The following is a 14391-nucleotide window of genomic DNA, read 5'->3' as shown; positions in this document are numbered from 1 at the left end:
TTCAAGTTTGGCACCATCAACTTAAGATGTCATGAGGAAAAAAAGTGGAACTTGCAAAATGGAAAAGTACGTCAACATAATCGGTTACTAAAACAAAGAAGACAAAAACAAGCAGATTTTTCTACATAACAAATACAAATTTCTAAATAACAAATTCATATAACAAATAGCTATAGTATTCAACACTAAATATGAAGATAATCTTGAATCTCAATCAGAATTACGTGCACAAACATCAGAATGGGGAAAGGTATTTCTCATTCAGTGAGACTTCTTATTATTATCATCATCATCATCATCAGACCTCTATGGGATCAAGAGATTCATCATGGGAGGTTTACACTCGCATGAACAGCTCATCCTACCTTGACTTAAATGCATTCAATGTTTCTGCATTCACCACACTTTCAGGCAATGCATTCCAATCACCCACCACTCTCCATGCAAAAAAATCTACTCCTCAACTCCCTGCTCACACCCTTCTTATACAGCTTCCAGGAATGCCTCTTGTTCTCTCCCTATCTCCAGCTGTTATGAAAATTGTCATGCACATTAATCTGATAATTAGCCCTTACCAACTTATATGTCTCAATCATGCCCCCCCCCCTCCTCTTTCTATCCACAGGACTCTGCAATTTGCATATTCTTAATCTATCCTCATACTCCACATTTCTAGGGACTCAAAATCGACTTAGTCAATTGTCTCTGAACTCTCTCTAACAATGTTCTACTTCCACTGTACAATGGAATTAGAACATCCTTACTTACACAGGTCAGTGTTCTCTACATCATTGAAATTATGCAGTCCTCACAATTTTATCAAAATGTTCCCAAAATTTCAGGTCACTATCCACCATCATCCAAAGATCTCTCATCTCCTCCATCAATCTTATACTCTGCATCCCAACTTTGCTTCCAAAATTTTAAAACAGTGCACTTTGTTACGTTAAACTGACATCTCAAACACTAACTCATTCACACAGTCTATTTAAGTCCTCTTGCAAAACTGAAGCATCCGCTCTGCTTCTCATAATTCTCTCCAACTTGGCATCATCATCTGCAAACAATGGTATATTACCATTCAAGCCCTTTACAATGTCATTACATACAAATTAAACTATGGTACCCTAAAACAGACCTGTAGGGCACACCACCACCACTTATATACAAATATGGTTCCCTAGAAGGTTCTGTTAAGGAAGAACTGGAAGAATATTTTGAGTCACTCAAGAATGCAGCTGATATAAAGTGAAACAAGAAAAGTTGGCCCTTTTTGAAGATCTAAACAGCAAAATAGGAAATGAATATCAGATATACAGAATTCTAAAAAAAAAAAAAAAAAAAAAAAAAAAAAAAAAAAAAAAAGGGATACAGCTAATAATAATGGTATGTACATGTTGGATTTTGGTTTAAGGTATAGAACAGCCATTACTAACCCATGTTCCAGTATAAAGATGTGCACAAATTCATATGGAAATAACACAATAAGTTTTAAACCGTGCGTAGACATATCGGTACACAATAAATAACGGAAAAAACTCATGTAGAAAGATTATTTATTAGTATAATTTTCGCCTGTGTGTCACAGGCATCTTCAGTATATTAAGCTCAAAATTAAACACTAACTGACAATTTCAAAAAAGTAGCTGGTGTAAGATAACTAAAAAGGTCAATAACTTTCCTAAAAAAAAAAAAAAAAAAAAAAGTTAGGAAAGATTAGCTGATTTGTAAAGTACTATCTCCCATAAAGGGGATAGACATAAGCCGTCGGATCTGTTTAAGTTAGGAGAATGAAGTAGAGTTTCACATGTTTCTTTATAAAGGCGTTTTTATCTAATTTACTCTCCTCTTCAACTAGAAGAACTGATACTTATATAAAAAATACTTTGGAAATACTTTGGATTTCAAAAATAAAATTTCAGATCTTCATTTGGACGTTTCTGATATCATGATCAAGTTTAGATGTTGTTTCTTTATTTACAAATGTGCCTCTTTCGGAAAGTTGAATTACTACAACAGGAATTTCCTTCGGACATTGTAAACATATTTGATTTTGTAATAAATTCTGGTTATTTTTCCTTTAAAAATAAGTTGCATCAACAAATTGAAGGAACAGCAATGGGTAATCCTCTTTCTCTTGCTATCTCCAATTTCTTTATGGAACATTTTGAACAACTTATCTTTGACAATATTTCTCCCAGACCTACGCATTGGTTCAGATGTGTCGATGACATTTTTGCTGTATGGAATGGCTCTTCTGATGAACTTCAACAATTTCTCACTAGGTTAAACGCATTTCATCCTAGGATCAAGTTTACCCTAGAAGCAGAATCAAATAAGCAGTTAGCCTTTTTAGATCTTCTAATTCTTTGCCAACCAGATGGTAACCTACATTTCTCAGTTTATAGAAAGAAGGCTCATACAGGCCATTATATCCATGTGGAATCTCATCACCATCCCAGTCAAAAGGCAGGAACTATTAAAACACTGGTTCATCGGGCCCACTCCTTTTGTTCTACAGACGATCTTTTACAGAAAGAACTACAATACATAACTTCTTCCTTTCTATCTAATGGTTATAAGAATTGCTTCATTAAAAGAACTTTGAGTAGTTTTAATATGTCTTCCTCTTCAAACACAGAGGAAATAACACGCATTACTATCCCTTATGTACAAGGCATTAGTGAACGTATAGCAAAAGTTTTAAACCCACTGAATATTTTTGTTGCCTTTCGACCGTTTAGAAAAATCTCCACCTTTCTCACTTCTCCTAAGGATAAGCTTCCACATCTTAATCATCCAGGTGTCTACCAGATTCCATGCTCTTGTGGATTATCTTATTTCGGACAAACGGGAAGATCTGCCTCTATTCGGCTAGAAGAACACCAATCTTATATTGAATACTTTAAACCTGAAAAGTCTGGACTTTCTGAACATGCCATCTTCACTAGACACAGAGTTCATTGGAGAAAGACAAGAGTTCTTCACAAAAGTCAGTTTCTCATGGAACGCCTTTATAAAGAAACATGTGAAACTCTACTTCATTCTCCTAACTTAAACAGATTCGACGGCTTACGTCTATCCCCTTTATGGGAGATAGTACTTTACAAATCAGCTAATCTTTCCTAACTTTTTATTGTATTAATTTTTTTTTTATTTTTTTATTTTTTTTTTAGGAAAGTTATTGACCTTTTTAGTTATCTTACACCAGCTACTTCGGTGGCGCTTTTTGGAATTGTCAGTTAGTGTTTAATTTTGAGCTTAATGTACTGAAGATGCCTGTGACACACAGGCGAAAATTATACTAATAAATAATCTTTCTACATGAGTTTTTTCCGTTATTTATTGTGTACGGAAATGACACAAGAAATAAGAAAAATCTGTTATTGTTGATAGCAATGTTTCATACTAGTTCCATGATATACAGAAGATTTCAAATAGGAAGTGATCAACTAGTAATTTTAAGCAGGATAAAAGTGAATATCACTTTGGAAAAAAAAAAATCTAAGTACGATTCCAAAATAATCTAAATTGAGCAGCGCCAGAGGTGAAATGAACTGTAAACTCAATATTCAAATGTTATAAAAAAAAAAATGGACAAGTTTGAAAGCAAGAACCAAACCTTGAAGATTCAGTGGCAGACTCTGAAAATAAAAAAGAAAAAAATCAACTGATAATGATGCATGAGGTGTGCAGTTATCTGCAAGGAAAGGAAAATTAGAACTTTATGGTGGACTCAAGAAGCATAAAAGCAAAAGGTGAGAGTGTATTGAGAGTTCCTGGAAAATAGCTTATCATGTGCTCTGAGAGAAAAACAGTAAGAAAGTGAAGCAATGTGTAAAAGCAGCTAAACAAAAGTCATAGGAAGAATTTCTTATTATTATTAACATCTGGCCTCCATGGAGTCATCGTGGGAGGTACAAACTATCACACACAATGCTCATCCAATCATGCCTTAAACTGATTCAATGTGTCTACATTCACAACGCACTCAGGCAATGCATTCCACTCACCAGCCACTCTCCATGTAAAGAGCCTTCTCCTCACTCTGTTCACACCCCCCTTATACAGTTTCCAGAAATGGCCTCTTGTTATACACCCCCCCCTATGAAAAATCTTTTCCATGTCAACCTGATAATAATCAACAATTTATATGTTTCAATAGCCCTCCCCCTTCTCATATTCATGAGGCTTTACAATTTACATTCTCTCAATCTGTCCACATATTCCAAAGACTACTGACTACCATTGTGAATCTTCTTTGGACCTTTCTAACATATCTTTGTCACCATAAAAACCAGGAGACTAAATCTGTGCACAATAATTCATATGAGGCCTGATCAAAGATCAGGATAAACTTCACCCTCTAGCACAGCCTGGAGTGTATGAAGTTGCTTGTGACTTGGTCTACTATGGGCAGACAGGAAGATCTGTTGACATTTGCCAGGAAGAACATGAAAAATATATTTGCTACCATTATTATGGCAAGTCAGGACTGGCAGACCATGCTTCGGACACCCTTTCATATAGGACTAGATGGAAGAAAACTAATGTGCTATTTAGAAATCATTACAGATCTGAAAGATTACTTTTTGAGTCAGCCATGGCTAGGAAGAATTCTCCTAACTTGAACAAATATGGTTCTGTTAATTTGCCAAAAATTTAGGAGACTGTTATCTTAAGAGTAACTCCCACATAGCTGTATTTTTATTTTTTTTTACGACATTAGAGGATGCCAAAATAGGACCTTAGATCTTTTGTCCATTACAATTGTATTGTTTCACTTACTGTCACGTATACATGCTGTGTTGTGCACTGATGATGCTGATTTGAAATTCAGTGAAATATAAGCAAGTTAATAAAACAACTTATTATAAAATAGTTTGTTTGGTGTTAATACAGTAAAAATAAGTCATGCCCTATTATTTCTTAGCTTACCCCATATATTAATTAATTTATGCTTCATATCCCATCTCATTCATGTGCATTCTCCTACCTAGGAGGTTGACTACCATGATGTGACTCATGGTTAACTACGGGCATAATGACATGTCGTGAGGACCCTATCTCTTCCACATATTGTCGTAAGTATTCATGGCTGTAATCCGTGTGTGTTCAAGGGGCCGGTTTGCCTATTCTGAGGGATGAAAAATCCGAGTTTCGGGGTGAAAAAAACCTTCTACCTCCGTATGAGACCGGCTAACTCACCTGTGTCGAAAGAGACCAGATAAAGGTTCTGCACGTCATAGATAGGAATCGATCCCAGGTCTTTCTGACCAAAGGGCTTCATCTGAACCGACTGAGCTACAGAGGCATGCTTCATATGCATGTCGTTATAATAGTAACCAAATGTTATTTAAATTTCAATGGACACCACATCCATGTCTCTACTGACATTAAACACATCAAGGTCAGTACAGTTTTTACTGGAGAACACACATTTGACAGAGAAATACAAATTCAAATAATATCTGCCTTTATACTCTCTCCAAAGTTAATTTATCTCCTTCAAATGTTCCCCCTTCAAGGTTACTTTATCCCCTTCAAAAAAGAGCAACAACAGTCTTTACTAAAGTTTATGTCTTTGATATATAGGTGACTCATACCAGATTTATTTGTGAGAATAATGTACAAGCTCTGTAAGCTATACTTTTGTACAGTTCTGTAATCTATCTGGTTACTTTCCAAAAAAAAAAAAATATTGTTTTAATGGAAACTCCTGTTTTTTCAGTCATCCTGGTTAACTGAATAATCAACACTTCTACCTTCCAATGAATAAGTCATAGGTTTAAATTCCACTGCAGGCATGGTGTTCATGAATATTTCTAGGTGTTAGGTGAATTTAACTGCCTTCAGCCAGACCACTTTTTATTGAAAACCTTGAAGTGGCTTGAAAAAGTGGTGTTTTTCAAGCCTGGATTATCTCATGCTCAGCCTCTTCACAGTATAAAGGTATGATACCCTTTCACATATGGGATTCACATTAAAAGTAAAATAAATATAGATTTTTATCCAATATTACTAAACAGATAGTGGCTAATACAATCATGAGGTATTATTTTAATCACAAGGTATGTTTGGATTAATATTTTCTTCACTTTTGTTAAGATTTTCAATGAATTTTTAAGCAAATAAAACATACTTTAAATATTCATCCTTATTTTTAAACTGTTGTAATGGTAAAAGTGTACCAGGATTGGTATGTATAACAACAGAATCACGTCGCTCCAGATATGCAATTTTCTTCCACCAGTCTGAAAGCTAGAAACAATTATTTAGATTAAAGCATACAACTCTTTTATCCCATTAAAAGCATTACATGAAACTCTTTTACTGGTTACATTTATATATATATATATATATATATATATATATAAATATGTTCATATTTATATATACTGACTATAACCGAGACTAGAATAACAATTAAATTTATTCAAAACGCAAAATGTTTCATCGGATTGTCCGACTTCTTCAGGCGTGGGAACATATAAAGCAAGCAAACACTATAAGAAACATCGTATCACTATAAAATGACTATTATAAAATCAGTTAGCTTTGAACTGTACAGTTCAAAGTTCAAACTTTGTACAGTTCAAAGCTAACTGATTTTATAATAGTCGTTTTATAGTGATACGATGTTTCTTATAGTGTTTACTTGCTTTCTATGTTCCCACGCCTGAAGAAGTCGGACAATCCGATGAAACGTTGCATTTTGAATAAATTGAATTGTTATTCTAGTCTCGGTTATAGTCAGTATATATAAATATGAACATATCCCAGTACCAAGTTAATACTACAAATTGCTATATATAAAGATTCTTTAATCATTTATATATATATATATATATATATATATATATATGACAGAATGATCACTGACTCGGTTAACATACATAGTTTTATGAAGAATTAAATGACTAGAACCGAGATTTAAGTAAAAAGGTTTTAACATAAACACACTACTAGTTTCAGCCTGTAACAGCCTTCTTCAGGTAACATTATAAAAGAAAAAACACTAAACATTGAGGGTTAAAAGACTATGAACAACACAGACAGTCTTTATACATAATTAGCATGAAAACGTTGTAGTTGTATTTGAAGCTGTTCTTTCATTTGTTGCATTGTTGGGAGAGTGCGTGTTTGCTGCATCACATGAATGCCAGTACATGATTACAACTGAATGACTATCTGGGAGGTTGTAGCTTAAGTTGTTATTTAGATGAACAGGACTGAAGATGATTTCTCTAGATTCCATAATTTTTCTCTCTATTTCGTCACTGCAATGGAAGATGTTAGTAGATTTTTCCCAGCAGACTTTGTGACTTTGGTTATCATCATTAGGATTAGCCGAGAAAAGGATATGACTTGATAATGCACTCGCTCGCTGTCTCTTGTAAGTCCTTTTATAGTAAATATGAGACATTTTCTTTGGATATTATTAGATCATGATTCTTTATAAATATATGTATATAATCATCTACCAGTTCGGCCAGCTTGAGTCCGTCTGGCTTCTTCAGGACGGGAATGTTACACTAACATTAAATGCTAAAACAGAAGAATGCAGTAACAACATTAAAATCAAATAAAAAATTGAAAAGATGCATGACATTAAAAGCATAGAGCATGGAAACTTAGTCATTGTTAGTAGATCATGTTTTTATAGTTTTTTTGCAAAATTGAGTTCTGCTAAACATAGTGAATTTATAAAATTCACTATGTGAATTTTAATATCATGACTTGATTTCTATTGAGATTGTCTCCTGTCCGGAGTACCACTGCAGCTTCTTTAAAGTTTCTACATCTGAAATCTCTTGAATGTACAGCATGGAGCTGTTGTCCCAATCGATGGAATGATTCGAAATCGAGAAGTGATGGGCTAATCCTGAGACATCTCCTATATGTTCTTTTTTTTTTGGATTTCTAGGCTTCGTGATGTTTGTCCTATATAATTCAGTAAACAGGAACATGGGATGTTATATACACCTGCATACTTGTAGAAGGTGATGCAGTCCTTAGGAGATCTTAACATGTGCCGTGTAGTTAAAATAGGTTTGAAGGCAACCCTGATGTTGAAAGACTTCATGATTTTTGCTATTTTCGTTGAGACTGAGCCGGTATAAGGTATGATGATGATGATGGACGATGTATACTGCTTAACTTGAGGTTGTCATTGTGGGCTGTTTCTATAGAGAATCTTTTGAATGATATTTTGTGGGTAACCATTTTTGGATAGAGTTTTTGATATGAGTGAGAGCTCATCAAGCAGATCTTTTTCTTCCGTGATGATATATAGTCTGATCTGGGCTTTATACAATGGAATGACAACTCTTTGTCTCTGTAGGTCAGTGTCCTTCTCAGTATTGCATCGATCCTCTGGGTTATCTTCACCACCTTTGCAACATGTTCCCTGAATTTCAGGTTTCTATCAATCATCACCCCCAAATCTCTTGTCTCCCTTACTTCCTCCAGTACAGCTCTTCCAATTGAGTATGCAGCCTCCCATCAATGTAACCCAAATTTCAAGACTTTATATTTTGCTGCATTAAACCGATACCCCCATTCACTTGCCTATCTGTCTAGTTTATTCAAATCCTCTTACAGGGCTGCCAGATCTGCACTATTACTGATAACCCTTCCCAGCTTCACATCACCTGCAAACAACTGAATATCCTCCTGCAATCCATTGATAATGTCATTGATATAAAGGTTAAACAATACAGGTCCCAGTACTGAGCTCTATTAGAATCAGTTGAAATGTGCATGTATCATTAAAAAAAAAATGAATCATGTATGTACATGTAATAAATACTTATATAATTAAATAGTATAGCTCTTTATAATAATTTCCCAAATTTTTGGTAAGGAGAAAGTCCATCTTTAAGGTTGAAATTTTGGCATCATTATTATTATTATTATTAACATCTGATCTCCATGGAATCAAACTCATTGTGGAAGGTACATGCTATCACAAACAAAGATCATCCAATCGTGCCTTAAACTGATTCAGTGTCTACATTCACAACACATTTCACTCACCAACCATTCCTCATGCAAAGAACCTTCTTCTCACTACTCTGCTTACACCTTCCTTATACAGTTTCCAGGGATGGCTTCTGCCCCCCCCCCTCTCCCATTCTATTCTATGAAAAATTTCTTCCATGTCAACCTGATAACAACTCCTAACTAACTTATACATCTCAATCATATTCCCCTTCTTCTCCTATTCACAAGGCTCTGCAGTTTACATTCTTCAAACCACTCTGAGATCTCTCATCTCCTCCAGCTCCTTCAAACTTTCCCCACCAAGTGCATATCCTGCATTCCATCATTGTCCACTAAATTCAAAAACCCCACACTTTGCAACATTGAACTGGTAGTCCCACTTACCTGCCCCATTCATACAATCCATTCAAGTCCTCCTGCAAGGCCATAACATCTGCCCGACTCTGTACTGCTCTCCTCAACCTTACATCACCTGCATATCACCAGTTAGCCTATCTTAATATCATTAAAGTACAAATCAGACAACAATGGCCCACCACCAGTGATCCTCAGAAGTACTACAGGCATTGCAGAAGTACTTTGGAACTTTCTTTAAAGAGAAGCTCATATTGACAGGAACATCTATGTAGTAATATCGTATCATTCCAAAGGATCCTGTGGCTAGTATTAATAATTCCATGTTCCGCTAGACCCAATTTGTTCTGTTTCTTGGAGGTAATGTAAGATTGATGTTCAGAAAGGCATATAGAAACAGATCGGCCTGTTTGTCCAAAGTAGAATAACTAACATTTACATGAGACTGATAGACTCCAGGTAGCAGTAGAGATGGAATTTTATCTTTTGGAGATGGTATCATAGCGCTAATTGAATTAAAGACATTCCAGCGTGCATTTCCCATACCTTAAAGAAGTTTAATATTTCGTAATTTATGATATGTATGATATTAATTAATGGAAATGGTAGACAGTAACTAGTGTGGAGATACACTTTGAATAGTTACTTAATAGTTGTAACTAGACTTGTACACAATAGTTTGTGTGGTTCAGCTTCATGGACTACCTCCTTATCTCTACTTGTTAGGGTTCTCCTTATCATAGTGGCAATAGTATACTGTGTACTTGTTATAACTCTTCTAATATGCACTTAGAACATCCCATTTCTACTGATTATCAATTCCAAATTTCATATCTCATTCACTTCCTGGAACACAATTTCATATAAATACACAATCTTTTACTTCTGCACTCTGCATTGTTATTTGCATTGTGGGCCGCGCGGTTAGCCTAGTGGCTATGCGCTTCACAACCATATACCTGGGGAAGGAGTGTCCTAGGTTCGATTCTAGTCGGTGACGTGAGGAGCTGAAGGATCTTCCTCAGCCATAGCCAAGTTAGCCAGTCTTGGGCGTGGACAGCAGGGTTTTTCCCCAGTTTATTCTGGGGTTTTTCATCCTGCAAAGCAAGCAAACTGGCCTTGAGAACTCAACACTACAGGCCATAGGATACACCGGGGCATAAGGCTGACCACCTTATCCTGTAAAACGGAGTGAGGTCCGATGATCAATGGACCCTCGACACTGCAAGGTAAAAGAGGGTATAAAGAAGATGAGATGAGACTTTGCATTGTAAAGCCTTGTACTTTATATGTCTAAGCTAAATATTTCTTTAAATCTTTCTTAAGGGACTTCACATTAGCATCACTTATAATTCTCCCCAACTTTGCATCATCAGCAAACAACTGAATATCTTCTGTCAGCCCATATGAAATATTATTAACAAATGAATTGATCTATCAGCTATTAAATATCATTAACAAATATAGGAGGAAGGCAACATCCCAGATTCCCCTCCATATAAAGGATTATATGGAGGGGAATAATCCTTTATATGGAGAATCTGGTATCTGGGTAATAATCCCAGATACCATTAAGTTGTAAGACAGATACAACTTAATGATATCTGTCTTACTAGTCTATTATCCATACTCATGTCTCTCAACTTGTATATCAACTTACATGCAGCAATATGGATTTCATTCACATGTAGAAGTATGCACATCATCATATATTATACAAAAGGATATTGATAAGGGGTAAAGATGTGGTTAGAAACATACAAGTTAAATTTATGAAGAAATTTTTCATTAACACTGGCAAAATAATAAATACAACAGAAAGTAGTACTTCACTGTAGCGTTCATGATAAATGTTTTGCAGAATATCCATGTAAAAGGCACAAAATATTTACAGCTTACTGTGTTGTTTTTCTCTTATCATTTTTTGCATTGAAGATTTAGGACAAACAGACTAAATATTTAAAGTAAGATTTGCAAGCTACATGAGAAGGTAAGTTGCAACTGCTGTAATGAATCATTACTCTGGAAAAGCCTGGGGATAATATTTAATTTTGTTTATTCCATGCCCATTTTGTAACACTTTATCAAAACCCAGAACATTATAAACTGCATAAGTATCATAGCTTTTAAATATGAGACATTTTCTTTAGATTTTATTGGACCATGATTCTTTATAAATATGTGTATATAATCATCTACCAGTTTCGCCAGCTTGAGTCTGGCGAAACTGGTAGATCTCCTTGCAGACATGTATAATGCTATGCATTAAGGGAAGGGGTCACTACCCAGACTGGTTTCGACCTTTATCGAGGTCTCATCAGTGGGAGTCAGACCCAGAGGTGGTGATACTAAGGTAGATGTAATACAGATGTCATATCACCATATGCCAGTTGGTATATGGTGATATGACAAAAGGTGTCAACCTCTTATTATTAAAATTCTCTGGATTAGAGATAGGTGATGGAAGTTTTTTCACTTGGCTATGCTACCAATTATATATTTGGTTTAATCCTTTATCCAAGTGTAAGCAAACAAAGTTTGTGACTGACAGTTAAACACTTCCTCTAATAATATATATTTTGGCCATCCTTTTCTTCTCTTGGTAGGTATTTTCTCTTCCAATACATTTACTATCCATTTGTTATGTCCCAATGTGGGTCATGAATTTCATCATCCTTCATATGATTGTCTTCTTATATACTCAGTTCTCTTTAATTTAACACAAGACTTTACTTCTTTGGATTTTCTTTTTTGCCAATTTACTCCTAGTAATACTCTCCAACAGGACATTTCAAATGCTTAAATTTATTTTTCAGTTTTTTTTCCATGTAAGAATACACATCAAGCAAATGTTGAAAGATTTTTTCACTTGGTTATACTATAAATTAAAGATGCTCAGAAATTATATTCTTGTGTAGAGGCTAATGACTTCATATCAATTGCCTTAGTATCCCATAATACAAAACACATATCCTCATGGACATATATAATGCTACACATTATGAGAAGGGACACTATCCAGACTGGTTTCAACCTTTATTGAGGTCTCATCAGTGGGAGCCAGACCCAGAAGTGATACCAAGGTTCAAGTAATGCAGAAATCATATTTCCGTATGACTTTCATATTTCCATAAGCCCACACTCAGATAAAACATTATCCATTCTCAATAATATCTGTTTTTAAATCCTGGTCTTTCTCAACTCATAAAGCTATATCATCAGCAATGCATATCATATGTACACTCAGCTTGCAGTTAGCCTCTTCGTTATCATCGCATTCTCCATATACAGGTTGAAAATCAAGGGTGACAATGAACAATTTTTTCTTATGCATTTCTTTACTGCTGTAGTTGCTCCACTTTTCAGTATTCATACCTTAATTTTCTGGGTCAGAATACAATTTCTTAATTTGCCTTCTATGCCTCTCTCGTCGATTCCAAATTCTTTCATTATAACACATTCCGTTGTAATTAATGAATGCCTGTTCCAAATCTATAAAGGCAATGTGTGTAGCTTTATTTATCTTAGTTCTTCAGTCTATTATTGTTCTTAAAGCTAGTTTATTTTCTCTAGTATTGCTTACTGATTGCAAATTTGAAAATTCAATACACTTTCACTCTTTGCAATAGATTAAAATCAAAGAGTCCTTTGCTTTTAATTTCTAATGTTGTATAAAATTAAACTTACTGTGAACGCAAAATGCTGGGTGAAATAAATAGTTTATAACTGAAATACAATAAGTTTGGATGTAGTCTCGTCCATTACTACAAAAACCACAAGTGGCCACTGTTCGCTTGGTAGGAAGTGAAGATTTTTTTCCATTCTTGAGTAAATAATTTGTAGCAATTACCCAGATGAAGCTTTTTTCAAAAAACTTGATTTTATTTGTCTTCAAATAAAATCAAAAACAGTTAGCACAGAGACTTTCGATTACACTTCTAATCAAAATTTAATCACCATTAAGTGATTAAATTTTGATTACATAGAACAGAAAAATATATGATACACACATATAATATAATATAATATAATATGCAATCAAACTAGGCTTTTTTAGCTGATAAGCATTTAAATTTAATTTCTATTATCAGCAAAAAATAAATATATAAATAATCTTAAAAAAAAAAAAAAACATTATACCCAATTTTCAGCAGTCTGTGATCTCTGCACTAATTTCAAATGAAGCTGTTCACCTACACCTCCTGGTGCTCCAAAATCTTTCACTACCTATTAAAGAAAGTAAAACTGTAAATTTTTAATGTAAATGTATTTAATTTACAAGTTATCATAGAATTTCCCTGGTGTCAAGAGCCTCAGCAGAAAAGAAAGTTGCATTAATTCCAACAAATTCATCATACTATCCCCCCCCCTTAACAGTATGCATTGTCTGCACATTTTCAACAAATACCTGAATACATTTGTGGAAAAACCTGAACTGAACAAAACAGACGATCTGTGGAGATCCAAAATGATGAACATATTGGCAATATAATGTGCTGATCAGACAGGACTGGTAGTGCATGAATCAGTGAAGGCACAAACTGCTGGGACATCAGCATGTCATTTATAACTTTTATTACTACAAAAGGGCCTTCAATGAGTCCACAGAGAATCCAGAAAGTCCCTTATAAAACCCTTTCTTTTAGGAGAGAAATATGGTGAAGCAGGCCTCTCAGACAATGCACTTAACACCATACACCAAATCAACTGGAAAAGCACCTGCTCCTTACACCGCACAAAAACATGGTACGAAAGAAAATTTAAAGAATCCTGCGAAATCCTGATAAACCACCCAAATATCAACAATAAAGATGGTATGAAAATTCCAAGGATCTGGATGGCACACATTCAGCCAACCTAATATGAAAGATTCAACATAAGTCAGGACTCTAGCCAATCCGCTAGTATTAGAAACCATTCCACTCCAACTGGCTGGAATGATGTTAATATATGTATATAGTAGACAACACAAATAATAGGACTCTAGCGTTGATGTATAATATTTTTTTTTTTTTTTTTTTTTTTCACCAG

The 14391-nt window shown here is 34.7% G+C and overlaps 1 protein-coding gene across 1 annotated transcript in view; it reads right to left on the bottom strand.

Moving 5' to 3' along the window:
* Window positions 1–14391, bottom strand: part of LOC150103848 (carnitine O-acetyltransferase-like) — a 155977-nt gene that overhangs the window by 106124 nt on the left and 35462 nt on the right. The window contains exons 3-4 of the mRNA XM_090397075.1: window positions 13501–13587; window positions 6143–6261 (exon numbers count right to left, since the gene is read on the bottom strand). Coding sequence (XP_090253201.1) covers window positions 6143–6261; window positions 13501–13587 — 206 coding nt within the window. The remainder of the gene's footprint in view (window positions 1–6142; window positions 6262–13500; window positions 13588–14391) is intronic.

Source organism: Typopeltis vanoorti, chromosome 8 (assembly GCF_054136105.1).
Source record: "Typopeltis vanoorti isolate ZY-2024b chromosome 8, IOZ_Tvanoo_1.0, whole genome shotgun sequence".
NCBI lineage: Eukaryota > Metazoa > Arthropoda > Arachnida > Uropygi > Thelyphonidae > Typopeltis > Typopeltis vanoorti.
Note: the sequence above shows the minus strand (reverse complement) of the source record. Positions and strands in the feature narration are given on the sequence as shown.